At 43.6% G+C, this 22,752-nt stretch overlaps 1 protein-coding gene across 1 annotated transcript in view; it reads right to left on the minus strand.

The window, feature by feature from the left end:
- The window catches only part of Sh2d4a (SH2 domain containing 4A), a 58,774-nt gene that overhangs the window by 27,830 nt on the left and 8,192 nt on the right, over positions 1–22,752 (minus strand). Inside the window, exons 3-4 of the mRNA XM_055618821.1 lie at positions 15,218–15,374; positions 13,349–13,520 (exon numbers count right to left, since the gene is read on the minus strand). Coding sequence (XP_055474796.1) covers positions 13,349–13,520; positions 15,218–15,374 — 329 coding nt within the window. The remainder of the gene's footprint in view (positions 1–13,348; positions 13,521–15,217; positions 15,375–22,752) is intronic.

The raw sequence follows: 22,752 nt of genomic DNA on the forward strand, positions 1-22,752 counted from the left end.
TTAAAGCAAATGACTGAGCTTTTAGCCATCCTGTTCTCCTTTGCTTCTTAACACTGATATTCTACAACAGAAGGATATTTAGAATACTAACCTCTACGAGGGTACTACCATGCCAGCTTGGTCCAGCATCACCCTAGTCTTCTACAGACAAGAGAACAGTGACCCACACTTAATAGGGCCTCATAAATATTGGGTGAATAAATGAATACCTAAGAAATTCACAAAATTCTTGCTCAATCATTAAAATTTATGCAATCTAGTTTTATTATTAATCAAGATAGAGTGACTTTAAGTGTTGTAAAAATCAGCTGTCTCTCTTGTTTTCCTAACCAAGTCAGTGAGGAAATCAGACCACCCTTTAACCTGATGTCACTTGAATAGAAATAATTTTCGAAAGATACCTATAATGTTTATCTTTTTAGCATACTGGGATTTAGCTTTTCAGTTATGAAACACCAGGAGAGGCTTCCCCAAGGCAAGCATACTAACAAGGTGAGAAGTGGAATGAATGGTAAGTTTTATTGCTGAAAATAGCTATGTGTTCCCTAAAGAGATCTTACCAAACATTTTTCAAACAACAGAAAACAAGTAATATTTTCTCCACCTGTCTAATAATTTTTCCAGCAAAATCTTTGTGCATAGACTATTGGATGCTCCAAATAAAAAGCACAGCAGGCTCTAACACAGCGGTTCTCAACCTTCCTGATGTTGAGACCCCCTTATTCAGTTCCTCATGTTGTGGTGATTCCCAAGCATAAAATAATTTTTGTTGCTAGCTCATAAATGTAATTTTGCAACTTTTATAAATTTTAGTACAAATATCTATGTTTCCCAATAGTCTTAGGTGATCCCTATGAAAAGTTAACTTGTTCCCTCAAAGGGGTTGTGACACAAGGTTGAAAACCATGGCTCTAACATTTGATTTAAGGACATGTCTTTAAACAAAATATCATGTCTAGTTTATTCTGCACACTAGAGAATTGAATGGTGATGTTGGGAGAATGTCAGTTACTGCCATTGTGCCTTCCTTCCTACAAACGCATGCAGTGATGTGGAAACAACAAAAAACGCAATAAGCTAGAAATGGCTGTCAAGCAAAACACTTTAGATATGAAGTTCTAAAGGCTGCTCTTGCACTTATGTCTATGAAGCAGTCTTAAAAAAGGTCAAGAGAGACAAAGGTGTATACATACAACAATGTATAGGTATAAAATATATCAAGTATATCATAGGTATAACATATAATATGTAAGTATAATAATATAATATATATCAAGCATGAGTATAGAATAATGAACTATGGTTGAGAGACTAGTCAGTCTTTAACAGACTGATTCAAGAAGTCTTGATGCAATGGAGTATAGGAAACTACAAATAATTGTAGGACATGGCTATTCATATCATGCATGATACACTGTAAAACACTTCCATGTATATTGCTATATTTGATTCATATATTAGTTCAATAACACACAGCTACTCTATCCCTCATCTTAGATATCAGGAAACCCAACCCCAGAGATTTAAGTGACTGACTCCAACTACTCAACTTGACCTTTTGTCTGCTGAATTCAAAATTCCTTCTTTTTCCAGATTCAACTCTATCAATGAGTTGGATGGGTGAATCAGTGTGAATGCCACCTCCAACATAAATTGTCACTAGGTGCAGTACAAAGAAAATCTATTTTTCTGTTGTGCTGGAGGCATATTTTCCTCTTTTATAATTTATTTTACATTAGTATTTTATGTCATTTGCATTTTGATTTTTTTATCTCTTTAAAAAGAAGAAGAGCTTAAATCACTTATAAACTGCTAGTATTTTGTAAATGTGTCGTACGCAAAGTCTTAACTGTCTTGAATCCTATTACCTACATGGGAAGTCCTTGGGTAAGGCCCTGATGATGGTTCTGCTGTTGGCTCTTGAATTAGAAAGATAAGCACACTTGTTCTTTCTGACTTTACCTGACACAGCCAGTATTTTATCTTTCACAAGAATGATAAAATATACTAAAGATACATACATATCTTTCTTGTGAATGAAAGATATGAATGTATCCTTCATATATCCTGAAAGAAATAGTACATCAGAAGAAGGGGTTACTTATTTCTAGTAGGATCATGCTCTTCTCTATTCATAGCCAGCTCTGTACTCCAAATTTTAGTTTGAACTTAAGAAGGGGATTGAGTTGTGCTGTATCCTCAACACCCTGGCCTCACAGACACTAGTGATATGACTGTGATAAGGGCAACTGAAGTGGGAAGCTGGTCAACACCATAATGTTTCCATGGACTCGGATGTCCACATTATGGTGGATGCAAGCTTCTTAATCCTGCTGCTCCCATGGCATCAGCGCATACTTCTGTCTGTTCACCACTTTTTCCACACTTTTCAGAAGGCCCAAAGATATAGAAATTTAAAACTTTGGTCTTAGTTAGGGTTTCTTTCTATTGTTGTGATAAAACACCATGACCAAAAAGCAAGTTGGGGCAGAAAGGGCATATTAGGCTTACACTTCTGAATTGCTGTTCATCACTGAAAGAAGTCAGGACAGGAACTCAAACAGGGCAGGAACCTGGAGCAGAGGCCATGGAGGGGTGCTGCTCATAGGCTTGTTCCCCATGGCTTGCTCAACCTGCCCAGGGATGGCACTACCTACAATGGGCTGGGCCGTCTCCCATTCATCACTAATTGAGAAATTTACTTACAGCTGGTTCTTAAGGAGGCATTTTCTCAATTGAGGCTCCTTCCTTTCTGATGACTCTAGCTTGTGTCAAATTGACACAAAACCAGCCATTACACTACTAACACACCCCAAACTACAAAATTTTGAGCTACCTATGTAAAAGAAACAGTTCAACACATACCTTTTCTGCTTCTTCAAAGAAGTAGGCTATTCTAGGCTCTCACTTTCTGTGTTTGTGTGTGTGCATGCGTGCTCATGCACATATGTGTTCATATGTGTGAGCTGGTTCACTTGCACCTGTGCACTCATGCATGTAGAAGTTAGAGGCCAATTCACTGTTGTTCATCAGTTCTGTCTTTCTTGGTCTCTGACCCAAAACTCAGCAAGTAGGCTAGAATGGGTAGCCTGCAAGCTATAGGGATCCAGAGTTAGGATTGCAAATGAGCACTACCATGTCCAGATTTTAGGGTTCTAGAGATCAAATTTGGGTTTTCATGCTAGGAAGGCATGCACTTAGAAGGTAAGCTATCTCCCAGCCTTACCATTTCACTACTGAGGCGCTCTTTTGTAAAAGCAAACATTTAAACTTTGGTTTGAATGATTGCTGCTTTCAGAGTAGACAGCAGGCTTAACTTTTGTTTGGGAGGGAAGGAGAAGCTACGTGGAAGGTTTTCATTGTGCCACTATAAGTGGTTCCTTTACTGCTGTGTACTGATGGGTAACACTCATGTATGCAAAGAGCACAGTGTGTCTTGTGAGGGACACAAATGGTTGAGAGCCAAGAGCTCTCAACTCCAACTCATTTTGGTTGAAGAAAATAAGACACAGAAGACTCCTGTTGGCTCTGTAATCTGATCTATGAGAGGAGTCTTTTCATTTTGTTATACTTCTTTGAACCCAAATGTGGGGGGTGGGGTCTGTTTCACTGAATTCTTTTAGTTGCTTGCTTGAATGTGGGCAGGAGGTTAGCAACCAATGGATGTACCAAGGAGGAAAATGACACCCATTCCCCCAGCCACCATTGACTGTCAATACTTCCTCAGATAAAGTTGGGCCCTCATAAGCCCTTACTCCTTCCATGATGGAAAGTTGAGTGGGCCAATATTGTGTAGATCTTATACAGATATCCCCAGCTTTTTATTCTCCTGTTTTGCTGTGCAGAAATAGTGGATAATTCTCTAGAGATAAAAATCTAAAACTGATCAAATATAGTCTTTTTGAAGGTTCTCTTTAGGGACAAGAATAGTCAGTAATAATTCCTGATATTGAGTTCCCAAACTAAACATGGCATTTAAGCAGAGAAACACACATGTCTTTTCTTAAAAATTAGCATGGTCAGTCATTTTTCTGTTCTGTCCCTCCAAGATTCTCTTGCAGAAAATAGGAAGAAACATTGAGACAATTCATACAGTTGAATAGTCTCAACTGAGTGTCCCCAAAAAACTCTATGCAGCTTCAGGGTCCAACTAGTTCCCTCCAAACTCCCTGGGGTTGGGGATTTACACAGTGCCTCATCATACTTACATTCACCTGGGAATGACAACTGGTTCCCAACCTGTCCCCTAGAACCCAGCTGGGTGACAGCAGAGTCCTGCCACTGACTATCATTACCTCCAGTTCAGTGACAGGTCCCCACAAACACCAAGTGTTCACTGTTACCTGCTAAGAGCCATAGCTATCTTGTAGAATTGGAAAAAAGCATCACTTGTGAGATTCCTTAATTGCATTGCACATGTCTAAATGAAGGGAAATATTTATATTTTGTGAAAGCAACAGCTTTGCAGAATAAAGGTCATGTTCCCAGTTCTAACAGCCTGTAGTGAGTGACTGTTCTCTGAGCCAACTAACCGCCCTCTTGGGGCATTTCATTGTGCCTGCTTGCAAAATATTATTCCAGCCAGATAAGATGACTGTTTACAGCCCCTCATGGAGGACTGTGATTTAGACAGAATATCTTGTTATATATGGATATATATTATATGGATATATTGCCTGTCAATTAAAAAAAAATGTATGGTCAATAGGAAAAAGCAGAATAGAAGGTAGGATATCCAGCAGGTAGAAAGGATTCTGGGATTGAGCCAGACATGCAGGAGTCACTGGGGGAGATGTGAGGAAGACAGACACATGGTACCTGAGATGCAGAGGTAACCAGCTTCATGGCAGAATGTAGATTAGTAAAATGGGTCACTTCAAGTTATGAGCTAGTCAAGAGGAGCCTAGCTGTGTGGTCTAAGTATTTGTAAATATATTTTGAGTCTCATGACTCATTGTTCCAGGAGCTGGGAGAAAAAAAAACACACACCCTTCTACAGTGTGAAGGATCACAAGACCCTTCCTGAAATAATTAATTAATTATGCATGTGGCATAAGAAAGATGAGAGGGAGTGGCAAATGACCCCCATCTATGCAGCTATAGGGAAGCCCTAATTCTGGGTAAAGAATTTCAGGTGTGGCCTGTTGGGGAAGAGACCTTATACCCTGGTAAATAACCCTTTATTGGAGTATTGGCTCCCCGAAATAAATTTGGGTGGAATCATGCCTCAGTTTGTCATTAGGACCTTAAAGAAGGGGTAGACATTGCTTATATATGTCTTCTCTTAAGAAGAAATTTTAGCAGCATGGCTTCCTCCCCAGCAGGAACAAACCAGTGAGACTCCCTTGCCTCCAACTCATCACTAGAGAAGTGGAAGTGAGAAGGACCAAGACTGTGCTCCTGAGAGGGTCTCACACTTGAAGGACTTAAGTGAACAATTCTTACTTTTTCATCAGCTTTCATGGGGCAAGCTTCATAGTCACAAAAGTTCTCTGCTCCCTTTATGAAGAAATGGTGTCACTCCGTTTAATCTCCATATTATGAAGGGAAATGGATCCTTTGCACACTATTTCTCCAAGTCTTGGAGTTTCCTATAAACACTGAAATGTCCATTTCTAGAATATACCAAAATAGATACATTATTTAAAAAATCTTTTGTAAACATCATGTTGTTTCATAGAAAAATGCTCCAAGACTGAAACTTAAGTTTTCTCATCCTTAAAGCAGAAATCAAATTACTCAACTCCAAAGCCCCCAGTTTGCTTATAGTGGTTAGAAAGCTGAAGCAGAAATGCTTCATTCTTAGAACCAGAGATCAGATCTTCCAATGTTCTGCAAAGGATGCCTTTGGATGAAGTCATCTGCTAATGAAGACATAGCCCATGTTACTTTGGTTCAAAACAATTCAAAATCAATCTATTTACCTGGCTGTTTAATGTTCAGGTTAAAAGTGAAGAAACTAGAAGAGGAGGCAGGGCAAGATGGCGGTGCTGGGAGGACTCTCATTCTGAGCAGCAGCACAGCAGGATTGGCACAGTGACCAGCAATCAGAATTCGTGGCCATAAAACACAAGTGATTGTGTTTCCCAGGTCAGAGGATACACCACAGTAGGGGATTCAATCAGCTTTAACATTTAGCCAAAGCTCGGAAGAGATCCCAGTTCCGCCAGAAGCATGGTCGCCAGCCCAGAGCCACACGCCAGCGTGATCTGGTCACTGTCCCAGACTGAACTGTGGGCCCACAACATCACAGACTGGATTTTCCAGTCGAGAGATAACCCCACGGAGCAGGAAATGATTGGGACCGACCTTAGGTCACCCAGACACCCCCTGGAAAAGACTCGGGTTCCGCGGGTGCCACAGGAGCCAGCCCGGAGCCAGAGCCAGGGAACTCAGGCTCCAGCACAGAGCCCTGCCTGTGCGCCTGATTCGCCGCCTCAGATAGACTGTGGGCACCAGGGCACCAGGGCACCAGAGACTGACTTTCACTGTCGGGTGCAAACCCACAGGGAGGGAAACGGCTGGTCTGATCTCAGAGCACTCAGCTGATAACACCACCCCGAAAAGGTCTCTGGAAAATTAACCAGTTTAGGCAGATGCCCAGGCTCCCAAAGGCCAGAAAGGCGGAGCCACAAGCAGGCATCTGTGCCTGTGGGTTCTACTCACCACCCCAAACAGAACAGTGGTCCCCAAAGCAAAGACTGGGTGTCCCTGGCAGGAGGAAACCCCACAGCGGGGGGGGGGGGAGATCATCAGGTCTAATGCTCAGGACACCCAGCACCAAAAGACTTTCTGGATTCACGCAGACTCTAGGCTCTAGCTTTCTAATGCAGGCAGGAGCACTGTGCCCAGGCACCATTATTGAGTACCCTTAGGGCACTGGGGCACACAGCTGCATCCTCAGACCTACAAAAGCCAGAGAGCCATTACAGCAGCCCTCAGATATGTGCCAAGGATCAACCAGTTATCCCTAACTAGACTGGCAAAACTGTGGGAATCCCTGGTCCTTCAAGAGGGCTTCACCCACAGTGTCCGGACCAGAGCAGTGCCTGCAGCCGCCATCCCAGACAGGGACACACAGCTTCTGGTCCAGAGTGAGGCACCCAGCCTTCAGACCAGAGTGGAGCCCTCAGTTACCAGCCTCCAGACCAGAGCGGCGCCCCCAGGAGCAAACTCAACCTAGGTGCACATTCTCCAGGCCCAGAGCTGAGCAATCAGCCTCTGGCCCAGAGACTTGCTGGGCGCTCCTCTCACTTTCCCGGACAGAACTGTGTGCTCCAGGATAACAGAGTTTCCCTGTTGGGAGAAAACCCCACAGCTAGGGAATCAGCAGGATCTTCAAGAGGGCTGTACCTGGAAAACAGTGTAACAACAACAGCAGCTCACTAAATTTATAACAAGAAACCCAGCAGTGGGTTTCGGTCTTGAGTGGGGAAACCCAGCAGTGGGGCAGCTGTCTTGAGAACTTCTATGGGTAAGAGAAGAGCCCCCGCTGCCTAACAAAGACCACAGCTACTACTCAGGGCTATAAACCTGAGGTGAGCAGTGGCAACTCCTGAGAAACACTGGCCATACAGTGACCATAACCAAAAAGCAGAGAAGGACTCCTTCAGGAAAAATCATCTTCCAGCCAAGGGGATTCTCCCTACCTCAGGACTCCAGGAAGCACAGAAACTAACAGCCAACACCTAAAACAGCCCAATGGGTAGATGTCAGCGTAAAAGCTCAACCAACAAAAGACAGAGCAGTATGGCATCTCCAGAACCCAGCCATCCAGGGGCGAGCAGCCCTGGACAATGCAGCATAATAAAAAATCAAGAAGATGTTGTATGTTTATATGAGTGAGTATATACCATGTGTGTCTTTTTGCTTCTGGGACAACTCACTCAGGATGATCCTTTCCAGGTCCCACCATTTACCTGCAAATTTCATGATTTCCTTATTTTTCATTGCTGAGTAATACTCCATTGAGCCTGGTCCTTACAGGAAGGATAGATAGAATGACCCCTAAAGGCAGCCACACCCTAACCCTAGAAACTGGGTTAGATGGTGAAAGGAACTTTGTAGACATTAGTTATAAACTATGGGGCTAAATGGCGATATTATCTTGAATGGTCCCTTCAGTGGGCATCAGGCCGACATGGCAGAAGGGCAGCCAGAGAGAGTCTACACAGGAAAGAGCCTCCATCACTCCAGGATGGCCACACAGAAAGAGAGGGCTGCAGGCCAACTCTGCAGCCAATTGCTCCCTAACAGATACCAGCAGCTAAGTGTGCCCTGGTTGGCAGGGAGAGAGCATAGCTGTCAGATGGCTCATTTGGCCGACAGTCCTAGCAAGTGTGGATTCTTCTCGAGAAGCAGCAGCCCGGGTGGCGTGGTTTCAGCCTGGCAAGACCCTGAACATGTCACACTAGGCTTCCAGCCTATTTTAATGGGCACTGTTTTAGTCCACTTGGTGTATTGCTATTTGTTTTATAGTAACAAAAACAACCCCTACGAAACGCCTGTCTCTGCTTGTAGAATGTAGCCTCCCGGTATTACTCCATTCCTGGGTCCTAGCCTGTATGCCTCATCCAGTCAGGCTGTTCTCCTGCCTGACTCCCACACACAGGGTACTCTGTGCTTTCGCACCATTGAGTCTCTGCTGCCCTGACCTCTCCCTCACCCATCTGCCTTTCTAGCATGCCCATCCCCCTTTCTAATTGTCCTGCCCAGACCCAAACCAGCTGCCATTCCCCTTCTTGGCTTCTAGCTGCTTCCCTTATCCACAGAATTAAATCTCCGGAAGGAGGAAGATACTGTTTTACCCCTCCCCTGTGGACCCCCTAGTGCTCACCATTACATGCAGTGACCCATGGAAGAATACTCAGGGAAGGAGCGAGTCAAGCAAACCAGCTCAAGGGTGCAAGTCAGTGAAGCATGGAGTCTGGCCAGGCTTCCTGTGTTTCCACTCAAAACGGCCCTTCTTAATCACTGGCAGTTGCTGTTTTCAAAGCATTTCTAAATACATCACCCCAAACCCAATAGATTAGACAGGGCAGGTATCTGAATTAAGCCTTTTAATGAGCATGTGAACCATGGGGTTCACTGTGACATTTTCATATATGGTTGCACCTTTTACTTAGTCTCCACTTTACTGCTCTCTCCTGTCCCCTCCCTGAACTCTTGCTGTCTCCTTTCTCCTTCTGCTTTTATGACACACATATTCCATTACTTTCCTCCTTTTATAGATGAAAACCTGAGGCCCCAAAAGTTTATGAGATTTTTCCCACACAGTCCCAGGAACAAACTCCAACACATGTTCTTAGATTCACAATTGCATGTGGGACATCCAGGCAGTTCTATAAGCTGCGCAAGCACACAGGCAGTGATAAGCAGAAGGTTAGAGCGTGGCCATGGACAAACGACTGTGAGTAAGCCTCAAGGAAGAGGATAGAGAACTACTGAGCAGGACACCTGACATCACTCTGGTCTCAGGGCTTGATAATGGGCATACATCTGCGCGCGCGCACACACACACACACACACACACACACACACACAGGTCATGAACATATAACACACAAGCACATACAAAAATGTATTTGGAAATATTTTTTTCTTCATAATATATTTTAGGTCTGGTATGGAATTTTAAAGAGAATATCTGTTGGTACCAGAGTTAGAATACACTGCAACTAAAACTTGAAAAATCTTTGCTGATTTATCTTTAGAAACATATCAGATGACTCTCCTCACTCTAGACTCCATTTCCCACAGAGGTTCTCATCTGAAGGAAAAGGTATGGGGGAAGGTGACAAATATTTTTGTCATGTCTAAAACCAAAACATTTTAAACATGACAAAGTTATTATGAGAGTGGATTGGAGGCATATCTTGCCATCTCTTCAACCATCAATTTTTTCCTCTTATAAAATAAATTTTTTGTAGTTTCCTCATTTGTATTTCAGAAGTTGTTATGAAATGAATGGGAAATAAAATGTCTGCATGAGAAAAAGCTCTAAGACAAATTACAGGTGTTTGCATAAAAGAGCGGCTTCTACTCCATCTACTACCACTGTGGCCAACATGGGAAACCCTGTGTCCAGACCATAGCTCCTCTTCCAGGAGCCCTGAGAGGCTGATGGCTTCCCACTCCCATGATGAGAAGTTTAGAGACTTGCCTATGCTACCTGTCCCTACACTGATGGCCGTACAAGAATGACCAGTTCTTTTCAAAATATGGAGCTATTCAAAACTCACTGATATCTCCAATTATTTCTGGAAATTATAGTAAAATATTGACACCCCCCCACACACACACACCTTTCTATCTGTCTTTGCTCACTCCCAGAGTAACAAGACTTTCATATTTCCTCTTCTGCTTGATTACCCCAAAGCTTTTTTGCATGCTGCCCTTGGCTGGAACTACAGGCCCAAGGGTCCTTTGTTCACCATCTCACACTCAAGTTCTCATCAAGGCCATTCAGGAAGTCCTGGCCCAGGCCCTAATGTAATAGGGATGCATAGGAACCCTCACTTCCCTCATAGTGCTTATCATTTGAAATTAAACATTAGGTAAAGTCTCTGTCCACCTCCCCATTGGTAAAGTTCCTCATGGCAATGATTGTTTTGATTCCAACTTTGCTATCTTGATGCTTTAGTTTTTAGAGAAATTAGTAATTAAATCATGCTTGGGATACTGTCCTTGCTTTCTATAAGTTAAAACTATTATTGGGAAAGAGGAGGATAGGGAATAAACCAAACATCTGGCAGGTGTTAGGGATTGGCTAGGCACATTTGTATTTATCATCTCCTTTGCTCATCACAAAATTCTACTAGATTGTATTAGTCTCTCTTTGCTGCCATACCAAATCACAACAGACTCAGCAGCTTACAGTGTAGTGACACGGGTAGGGTTATAAGCAAAATGTAAAAATGTCAGTAAGTGGATTCTACATTCTACTATAGACAAGAGTCTGCCATTTAAGTGTGAAGATCACAGCCTCCCTGGGAGTCCCCCTGCTAGAGGGAACTTTAGAAAACATCACAACAAACTTGGCAGGACCCTTCACCCCCCCCAAAAAAAATACGTATGTATGTGTGTGTGCATATATATACACACACATATATGTATTTTTTATTTTATTATATATATATATATATACACACACACACATATATGTATGTGTGTATACGTATGTATATATATATATATAACACATGTGTGTGTAATAAACTTTTACCAACAATATAAATATATGTAAACTTTTAATAACATCCATATTTCTTGAACCTAAATGTTACTTTCTCCCCCACTGTCTCTCTTTCCATTTAAAACTTTAGCAAACATCAAAGGAGTGGGACAGAGCCACCCCATGCTTATGATATATCTGAACAAGATTAATTGTGGTAGATGTTTACTTTCTTTTTTAATCTTTTATCCAATTTTTGAAAAAAAAATTACTCTGACAATGTAATTCCAGCCCAAAGATGAGCATGCATCCCTTGGGGTGTTTGTTTTTGTTACTGTCCTTCATTTTATGGACCTTATAAACAGAGTAGCTTGGAGAGAGTTTAGTGAAAAGTAGGTTGAATACATACTAAGCATGGGAAAGGTTGGGAAGCCTCACTGAGAATATGTGGGAAGTCCTCCCGGCTGATGCTAGCATCCAAATCAAACTTTGGAACTTTGGACAAAAAAATTCCAAGTCTTATATTTGTAGATTTTTTTTCTATGTCTTCACAGTAAGGACACAGTCACTAGTAAGAGTCAACCGTTAAGGGATGGGAGAGACAGAGCAGTTAAGACTATCGCACCTGCTTGCAGCTCACCACTGTCTGCAACTCCAGCTCCAGGAGGTCTGATGCCCTCTTCAGGCCTCCTCAGGCAATACATATACATGTTGCACATACAGACACACATACAGACACTCAAACACTCATACACATTAAATAAAAACAAGTCTCTAAAAAAATAATAACAGACAATTAAGGGGTGCCCTGGGGATCTTGGAAACTTGGCTGGGAATGACACCTTTAGCAGCATGCTTGACCAGGCCTGTCCTCAGGATCCCCACTTGTAAGAAAAACAAGACAGAAGTTTGGGGGGAGGGCTCAGTCAGTAAAATACTTGCTTTACAAGTATGAGGACTTAAGTTCAATTCTCAGAACACATGTAGACATGTTAAGTGTTGCATGCTTGCAATCCCAGCACCCCAAAGGCAGGAACAAGACAATATCCGAGTCACTGGGCACCAGCCTAGTCTGACTAGCAAGCTTCAAGCCAATGAGTGACCCCATGTTAAATGAGGTAGATGGCTTTTCCTCACAATGACACCAAAGATTATTTTCTGGCTTCCACATATATGCACACATACATGTACTCACATATGCACAGAGGTACAGAAAAAAATAAGTAAAATGGACAAAGGTAAGCAGGAACTAACTCATAGTGTGTATTAAAGCAGACATTCTGAGTCTAATCCATCTTTGCCAACATAATAACCCTTGAGTCATGTTCACTGCTAGAATATTATCAGACTCAGGCAGGACAGAGATAACCAGATCCTTGTGGACCAATCTCAAAGGGTGCTTAAGGCAGCTACCCCAATCACATACAACCACGTGGGCCTAATGTAAGTCCAACAACAGCAAACCGTCTGATAATTCAGTGTAATTAAATTTCTAGCAGACTATGGTATTTCATAATAGTTTATTGTTCTTCCAAACAATAATCTCAAAAGCAAATTATATTTGAGCTTTCTAAAGCACCTAGGCCATAAAAGAATTCATATCAGTTGTAAACATAAAATTCTGTTTTGTGGAGAAAATAGCTATTCCTACATTAGGTGCAGAACCCATGAAGCCAAAAGAATACACGTTCAGAGCTCGTGGATTGAAAAAAAAAAAAAAAAAAAAAGGAAGACTCAACAAAATACAATCTAACTCAGGAATGGGCTGGGTCCCACCCTCCATCTGTCTGTGAATGAAGTTTTACTGGACCACAGCCATACTGTATTCGCGTGCAGCTATGACAAATATCATCTAGCCCACAACACTTCACCTTTTTTACTATGTGCCTTTTACTGAGAAGCATGTTTCTAGTCTTCTGTTATAGAAATGGGAAAAAAAACCCTGAAAACATTAAAATGCCAAACTTTACTAGAGTTCCTTTTTAGTGGCAGCACGTGGGGATAAAATGTGCCCCTACCCATCTTCCCAGCGTAAGGGGAACAACGGCAGGACCTCAAAGACTGGCGGCATGTGACCTTGCAGTGCATGGCTCCGTTTGTGTCGGCCACTGCTCATCCTACCCCACCCCCACCCACCGACGGGATTCTGCACGTTGGTGGGTATGTAAGACTCACTTGGGCTCTGTCTTCACTCTTGGTTGGCATTGTTCTGGGTCCCTGCCCTGATGCCTCCTCTGCAGCTGCTTTCCTGGTGACGTTCTGAAGCTCTGGTTTCTTTAGTGCTTGCAGCTCACAGTGCTGTGACTTTATTTTCAAGCTGTTGGGGGATTCCACAGATGGAGCTTTCCTGCAGAGAAACAAACACATTGCTCAACAGGGCCAGGCTCTCCCATCAAACCACATGAAACCAGCAGCAGCTGGCTTGTTATGATGCTTATCACCGGGTAGATCTTGGACTAGAACTTTAAAAAAACATTAACTAAATCCCCATAACAACCCACTAAGAAAAGCATTGTTATCTTTGCTTTACAATAAAAGGCTCAAAGAAACACTGTAATTTACCGAAGACCACATAATAGTATTGTCAGGATTTGAACTCAGGACTACCCAGCTCCTGATTCAGCTAGGCTGCTAGTACATGCTGTTTTCGTACGACCATTCAGAGAGTACACCCTGCATCTCTGTATGCTCATTTATAGCTTTAACATCTTGAGTGTTGGCCTGAGACACTATCGGCCTTCGGGCGCTAAGGTTAGGTCCACACGTCTGTCCTGGTTTTATCTCACCATCTTAGAGTGGGGCTGCCCAGAACTCGATTAGGGTACCCAGAAGAGGTAACCATCACCTACCTGCCTCCGCATTCCAAGTCACCTATGTGTCCAGTTAACAATATCACTTTCTCATGAAAACTCTCACCACCTCAGAAGAGGTTCAAACTCTTATGCCTAGCCTTCAAAGCACCTTAGAGCATGGCTTCCCATCTCCCGGGGTTCACTTGCTGTACCCCAAGTACTCAGAAGGGTTCACCAGCCCCCCAAAGAGCTGTTTAAAATAGGCTTGAAGAGCCTGATTTTGCCTCTATGTGAAGCGTCTCCCCTATTCTTCTATAGCTGGAAACCCAACTCAGCCCTCAGGCCAACTCAGCCCTCACCTCTTCTGTGCCTCAGAATGCTGCACTTCTATCTGGAACAGGTGAGATCCTGTTTACACCTTAATCAAATCTCTGGCGCAGCCTGCCTCCCTGGCAGCTGCTTGTCTATCTTGCCTTGTTTCCCTCCTAGGCTAAAATTCTCTCAATTCTCTTTGCATTCCTGGTGCCTGGCATCGAGCAAACACCTGAAGAGCCTACCTGCTCAGTTGCCCACAGCTGCCCTCCTCTTTCCTGAGGTCCATAGACTTAGACAGGTGGCTCAGTTCTTGCAAACACACCTGACAGTTGGCTGCATCCTGCGGTGCTAAGAAAGCAGTAGTGGAGGATGGGGAGCCAGCATGCTCACGCAAACCACCACCGGGGGTCTGCCCAAGTCAGAAGCAGTTGTTTGGCGGCATCGCAGCAATGAAGGGACTCACTGAACACTAAAGAACTTTCTAGAACGAGCTAAAGTGATTCCTCCGACCCTCAAATTTCACTGCACTCTTCTATGCAGAGCTATGAACAAAGGTATCTTTACAGTGTCTTGTGCAATACCTTTCCATAAGCTCATGTGTCTGCATGCTCGGTCTCTAGCTGATGGTAGTATTTGGGAAGGTTGTAGAGCCTTTAGGAGGTGGAGCCTCACTGGAGGAAGTGAGTCACTGGGGCAGGCCCCACTTTCTGTTCACTCTGCTGTCTGACTGTAGCTGCAGTGTAAACGGATGCCTCACACTCTGCCACCATGGCTTCCCAGCTATAAGAGAATAGATTCCTTTCTAATTTTGAGACACAGGTACCTCTCCTTCCTTGAGTTGCTTTTGTCAGGTATTCTGGCACAGCAATGAAAAAGCAACTAATACATGCTGCCTTTATAATGGCAGCCAGTCTGTGGCTGAGCGCATGCCTCTCACCTGAGCTCCGAGTCCTGTGCTGCTCTCAGCCGTGCTCTCTCAGCAAGGATCTCATCACACAGCACGTCATAGGGTTTGTCGAGATGGTGCTCACCCATCACCCAAACCCACACCTTCTTATCAGCGCCCAGCTTCCAATGGACAGACTTGCCATTCTCTGCAGACAAAACAAAAATTGGGTCAAACAACTTATTTCTGGAATATCATTTGTCCCAATCACTTTAGTGTTTTCAGTCATTGGTGAGGGTGAGCAAAACGAAACACTTCCAGCCTGCTCAGAAGCAAACAATAACACTAGGGGCTGTGATACTCTGTCATAGTAATCCTATGGGACTGCTGTTTACACCTGAGAGATGTTGAGGGAAGACAGAAGCACTCACGGTATGGTATCCATTATCCTTCAGGGTAAGAGAGTGAGCTAGCATCAGGTAGCACAACCTAGTAAGCCCAAAGATTTCCCCATAACTCAGAATTGCAGTTGTTCAAGCATTTGGTGTTTCCACTACCTTTACAGGACCCAAACAGCATGCAGTTTAGAGTTGGACTGGTTTTGTTCAAATCTTAGCTTTGCCACCTACTGGCTAAGTGACTTGGAAAAAATGGTATCTTTAAGACTCAATTCCTTCCTCTGCAAAATAGGGATACTAACATCTACCACAATGGCAGCTGTGGAGAACAGGCAGCCTGAGGATGCCTGTGCACCTGCCACATACTAGGAGTTCAACGAAGGTTAACTGCCTTCATCAGCCAGCCTATTACTTACTTATGTGGCTGCTGGGAGAGTCACGCCAGCCCGGGGACGATAGTGCTGGATATTGTGACTCGCGGTGAAGCTACTTAAATAACCCTTGTCTACAATTGGTCTCTGGGGCTGTATTACATACAGTTTCTAGCTCCAGAAATGTAGCCAGATGGGAGCTTGGTCCCTGAGTCCAGGGAAATCAGAAGAGATCAAGACATACAGTCCCTAAACTAAAGGGACAGATCTGGGATCTGCTCAGGTTATTGTGGTCCAAAGTCAGGTCTAGCCAACACCCTCAAACCAGCCAAGGGTGCTGAGTGTGTGAATAGGACTTAGTTTATAGTGTTCCATGCTGTATTCCTTAGAAATTCACACTGGGATTGCCTCTGGTCTCCTTATGCTGAGCAGAGGAAGCTTCTCAGTTCAAGTGTTGATGAACCATGGGCCCACTTCAGACTGCTGCCTCAGGTTGAATTGTAGAAGCAGGTTGCCCCTCTTGACCTCTGTTTTCTGCTCTTCTCCGGATAAATGAACCATCCCCCTGTCTCATTTCAGAAAGTTCTGAGCAGAACTACTGAGGAAAGTGGGGGAGATTTGTACAATCTTCACCATAGGACTTAAAACTATCAGAGAGACGGAACCACCTTGATCCTGTTTTCACCTGTAGAGACTGTAGACACTGTGGAACCCAGGTAGCAGGGGAGGTGAAACCCTGTGTGATCTACTGGGGACAGCCTCTTGTGACAGCCCTCACAGGTCTTACAGTTTCAAGACATGACAAATATTTAATTAATTCTAGATAGCTGTCATAAAACTGCCTCTCACACACTCCTGGGACCAACTGTAATATTTTTATCCTGCTCATTTCTCAACCTTCTATTAAGTAATCTCTGCTAATATATCTTTTGACAATAGGAGGATGACACCCAGAGTAGACAGTGGTAAGGTGCCAAGAGAGACAAACACTCAGGGCCCAGAGAGTTGTTGTTCAGCTGAGACACCGTATGACTGTCCCCCAAACAGCATTCAGCATGACACTGCGGGAGAAAGGTCTGGCCCTGCGGTGGGACATACAAGACCTAGTAGGGCAGGTGAGCAGTAAAGAGTGTGACTGAAAGCAGAGAAGACAAAAATAACAGGAGCTCAGAAAACTGAGAAGTTGAGGGGGCTATGAACTGTGGTGCTCCATGTACTGTGGCCATGAGGAAACACTGGTGACGAGTAAAAAGATTAGAGTCAAAATGTCAGACTTAGGCAGATGCTCAGAATGGGGCTCTTAGCAGAAAACCCTTACTGGTGAGTGACCTGTGTTCTGCCTCCACAGCTCCAGGAGCCCATGAGAAGGCACGGAAAGCAAACAGAGCTTAAGACTGGCCAGGTGAACTTGGAAATGACACATATTATCGTTGAAATCTCTGGCATAGCTGGACTGACAGAGACATGGAAGCCCAGAAGAGAACCCTTGAGACACATGGGCTTTACTCAGGGGCAGAGGAAAAGAATCCAAATTATATATAAATAATTTGAAAGTGGAGAATTCTGATTCCCACATAACTTAGTAAGGTAGAAGGCGACTGGGAAGTACAAAGCCTCTCAGAGGAGAGGGAAGAAGAGTGGTACTAAGTGATAGTGAGGGGACCAAGAATGTCAGGAACACAGGAGGCAGGTGACTCAGAATGTCAGGAACCGGCTCAGGCCTCAGGGATGTGTTCTAGAGGATTCCATCAGCGAAGGAATTGGGCTGTTTGTTCAGCAATCATTTCCAGAATGTCTGCTAAATTTCAGTGCTGCTCTAAGGGCCTCGGGGACAGAGAGACAGTAAAAGCAAAGACACATGAGGGATCTCTTTAAATTGAGGAAACAGGGCAGGGCTTATGCCTGCCCTGAGGTGAGAAGGTAAGGATGCCAGGAAGGCTCAAGCCAGGGGAATGATGGTCAGAAAGGCTGTGGACATAAAAAGAAAGCATTGGCTGGGGATGTGGGTCGGCCAGCAGAGTGCTTACCTAGCATGCATGAGACCCTGGGTTCAGTTTCCAGCACAACCGTGAAATCAGGCACGGTGGCTCGTGAGGTACTCCCAGCACTTGGGAGGACGATCCAAAGTTCAATGACATCCTTGGCTATTTAGGGAGTTGGAGTTCAGCTTGGGATATGTGGGACTTTATGATGAAAGGAAGAGGAGGAGGAAGAGGAGGACAAGGAGGAAGAGGAGGACAAGGAGAAAAAAGAAAAGCAGAGGACAGGCTTGAACAGAACCACATAGGCCCTAACATACCTCTTTAAAGAAAAGACACAAACTTAAGAATTCTGAGTGTGACATGCGTAATATCTCCTCAGTCTAACGCTACCCAGTCATTCTGGATTTTCCATCTACCTCACTTGAAATTATATACATTTTTCAACCTGAACATGTGGAGGAAGGGCTCTTTATACAGTACTTCTAATTAATTACAAGGTCTTTTGCTTCTCCAGACCTTTAATAGTGACTGTACAACCACAGGGGCTCCTACACAATTCTTTTAAAACCAGCTTTTCTAGAAAAGTGGGTCCATCCTCCTTGGGGACTACATCATAAAGAACTGCTAAGCAGAGACCTGCAGCCTCACCTGTTTCCTTAGAGACATGTTTTCTCTGGACTAAGAGATTTTTCCTACTCATATGCAAACTCTCTAATGAGGCAGTGCTGTAAAAGGCCACGTGAAAATGGAGTGGTACATGTCTTTGTCAGGGAAATGGCTAGACTGTTCCAGTTTTATATTCCTGAGTACAACATAACACTGTTGTGTTTGGTGCTTCCCTGTGATCCAGCAGGAATACAAGCTTCCCATGACAAGTCATGACAAGTCAGGGATGCACTTCAGTGACCCCTTCCTGGGGCATTGGCTCACAACATACTGACCATAACGCAAAACTCTATTCATAACAAATAACCCTATTCTTAATGCTACGTTACTGTGAGTCCACTGAGTGCCAGCAAAAGCATTTCCCCCCATGGGAAAGCAACGCACACTGAAAGAGTTCAGCACTGCTCTGTGTGACTGACAGAAGCAGGGCTCTGACAGTAATGTAGTCAACCATCCCGAGATGCTTCTGCACCCTGACACCTCAGAGGCAACCGTACCTTTCACCATTCTGAGCTCCCCTCTAAGAGCCCTCATCCTCAAGTAGAAACCCAATGATGAACATTAGCGGCCAGTTACCTCTGAGCCCTCCTGGTGTGGCCAGTGTCCCTCTGACTGGTGGATGCCATGCCATACTCATCTTTGTGCACTGTCCCAGGCCACTCCTAGCTATGTTTGTGAGGCTCTGGTGGCTCAGACAAGCAACTTCCTCAAGATAATAAAGTGTTTACATACTGAAAGAGGGAATCAAAACTGATCTGTGTGATGGCAAAGCCTGTGTTGAAAGAATATTTTGGTTGTGTCTGAGAGTGAAAAGAGAGCCAGTAGGATCCTGGGTAAACTGGTTCACTTTCATTAAGGACAACATTGTGTTCTTTCTCATCTCATAAGGTGAGATGGGGGTATGAACCGGCCAGACATGTCTCCATGTTCACTTTAATGACGGCCAAGGCCAAGTTCTATCAAGTCTTCCGTAAATTACTCGTTGTTTTCCGCTTTTCCCTATAATTTCTAATCCTGTTAAATGTGCTAGAGTTACTAACCCCTAAGTCATTATTTAATTTAATGAAATCATGTGCATATTTTAGAGACCAAAGAACAGAGAAAGCTGGGTAACACTCCTGACATCACAGTCCCAGGAAGCAAGTAGTGAATAATTAAGTAAGACTTTCAATCAAAATAGTAAACAGAAGCAATAAGTCAAGAAGGTAGAGCGTGGGATTTAAGGGCAGTGAGAGGGATTAGAAACACAGCAATTACCCAGGAGACATAGAATGCCAAAGAGCTCAAAGCTAGGCAGATAAGATGGTAAGGCAAGTGTTGGGAGCTGGTCTGATGCTTGTATTTTGATACTAATTACTGGCCCTCAAGATCTGGTTCCTGCCTGGATAAACCTATCCTTGTTTATAAAGACAATATACAGGTCTGACTGATTAAAGGCTAAAACATGGGCAGGGCAAAATGAGGAAGGCGTGGCTAAGGTTCCCCGGCTTTGGGTTTAAGAGTATCATGGGAAACAAAGAGATGGGAAGCGAGGAAGAAGGAGGACTCTATGATGGGTTAACATGGAAAAGGAACCACATGGGCCAGGAGGAAAGACTCCAAGAATAGCATGGAAAGGCCCAGATAAAAAATATAAGCAAGTATTTGTAAGACTGTGGATGGAAGGTAGCCCAGATAGGAATGGATAAGGTAGATGGCATTGAATGGGGGCTGGGAGGTGGGTAGGGAGGTTACTGAGATAGTGTGGGTAGAATATCTGCCCAGCTCAAGGTAAATAAGGCAATTATAAAATCTAACAGGTGTCTGTGCGTTATTAATTGTGATAGCAGGTTAAATTATGCCATCGTGATAATTTTAGGGCAAATAATAAATTATATTTAGCTCAACACCCACCTTTTAATGCCAACAGCAAGCAGCCAAGAGGTCAGGTCTATCTGCTCTGAAAAGACTGAAGATTTAAGTGGACTCATATTCAAATGCTGGTTCCAATTCTGATTCCTACAAATTGCATTTTTCCATTTGTTTTTTATTTGCCAGAATAAAGGGGACAATACTGACCTCACTGAGTTCTCACAAGAATTAAGTGAAATAGTTTCAGTGCAAAGCTGAAGCCTACCACACTATAACAGGCCGACAGCCTGGTAAGGGGAATCTCTGTAGAATAGAAAAGATAAAGTAGAATCTAGAAGATTTAGTGACTGGGGTAGGTGAGGGCCAGAGCGGAATCACAATGGCTCCTAGCCATCTGGCTTCAGTGACTAGGAAGACAGCAGAGACGCCATCATGATACAGTGACAGAGAGGACCAGGGGCTGATAAGAAACTGTGGGAAAAGTTGGAAAGAATTTTCTTTGTGGCAAGCTTGCTGAGCTCATGGGCCATCTGAACAGACATTCTTATGAGGTAATGACAATCAGACCGAAGCTCCGTGAAAAGTCTCTTGGCAATATGGATATGAGTCTCTGCCATACAGAGAGGAAAGGATTCAGCTATTTGTCCAGCAAACATTTCTAGAGACCCTGCTGCATTCCAGCTCTGCTCCGTGGAACCATTACTTTGTGAAAACAGAAGACTAGCTAATGGAACGTGCCGTTGGTAACACTACAAGTTCAGCAAATGGAGCTGAATCCAAGTATATTGCCTTATTCACTGTTCTATGGCTGGGAACTACGGCAAGTCTTACCAAAAAGAAAATCATTCAATCGGGAGCTTGCTTCCTGTTTCAGAGGGTTTGTCCATTTCCATCATGGGGGGCAACATGGCAGCAGGCATGATGCTGGAGTGATGGCTGAGATCCACAGGCAAACGAGGGTGAGGGGCAATGTTGGGCCTGCCATAGGCTTTTGAGACATCAAAGCCCACCCCTAGTTATACATCTCCTCCAGAAAGAAATGCTGAGAGAGAGACAGATAGACAGAGATAGAGAGCCACAGAGATTGATTTTAAGAAGAGTGAAGAGGAGCCGCAGGTCTTTCATGACATAGCCTCATAAGTCAGGCTCTGTACTAAATACATTAATTCTTTCAGTTCTGTTCCCTAGTGACTAAGCATTCAAATATATGTGCCTATGGGGGTATTCGCACTTAAACCAACACATATATCTCAAGGGCAGATGAGGAAACACTGTTCCCAGCTACCAGATCCTAGCCTGGGCTTTGGGCCCCCAATCTGCCTCATCAGGAGTCAATGAAACAAGCCGAGGGGAACCCTCTGCTAAGTGGCCACAGCTTCTGCTTGTGTTAAGTGACAAAGCATGCAGGAAAAGTGCCAAAGTAACATTTTAGATACATGCAAGGCACTTTTAGTAGCTGTTTCTAAGCCCCAGTTAAGCTTGCCACATACTACATTTGCTCAATAGTACTAGTTTGGGAAGAACCAAAATCAGGATGTATTCCAACTGTCATTTACCAGCTATTTGCCCAATCCAAGATAATTAATGGCTCTGACCTTCACTTTCCTCAACCATAAAATGTAGAGAGTACTTCATGGTGCAGGCTTGGTTGTTATTATTTAGTGAGACAATATACTGAAGTATTCTGCTGAGAGTCTAAATGAAACATAGCCATCAGGAAACAAACTGGTGAGGGCTCCTAGTCTACAACAGAAAGCAGTGTAGTTTAAATGGGAAAATGGGAACCACATCCATAATGGTCGCTTTTCTAATAGCCACATTCTAACCCCTAGAGAAAGTGATAAATTTAACTCAAATAATGCATCCTACTCAAGATAACCAACAATGAATATCTATATCTACCCTTTAAAATTTTTTTTTCCTACTATCCAAGTCTTTGCAATCTGGTACTTTATAACCTTTTCCTGCTCAGCACTGAAAATTAAAGCCAGGATGCTAGGCGACTGCTCTGACTGTATTTCTACCCTTTCTTTGCCCCTTGTACTTTAAAACATTTTTCCATTTTCATGTGTGTGTGTTTGTTTGAGCATGCATGCATGCATGTGAGAACATATGTGGTGTATACTTGTATGAATATTTGCCTGTGAGTACATACATGTAGGTTCTTTTGTATATGCACATGCATGTCCATATGGACACTCTAGGTTGAGGTCAGAAATAATCTTGAATGGCTCTTCTACCTTATCCAATGAGACAGGGACTCAGCGAAAGCCAGCGCTTCTCAATAGAGTTAGTCTAGCTAGCCCGCTTGCTCTGAG

This window comes from Psammomys obesus, unplaced genomic scaffold (assembly GCF_907164565.1).
Source record: "Psammomys obesus unplaced genomic scaffold, mPsaObe1.curated_primary_1811, whole genome shotgun sequence".
Lineage (NCBI taxonomy): Eukaryota > Metazoa > Chordata > Mammalia > Rodentia > Muridae > Psammomys > Psammomys obesus.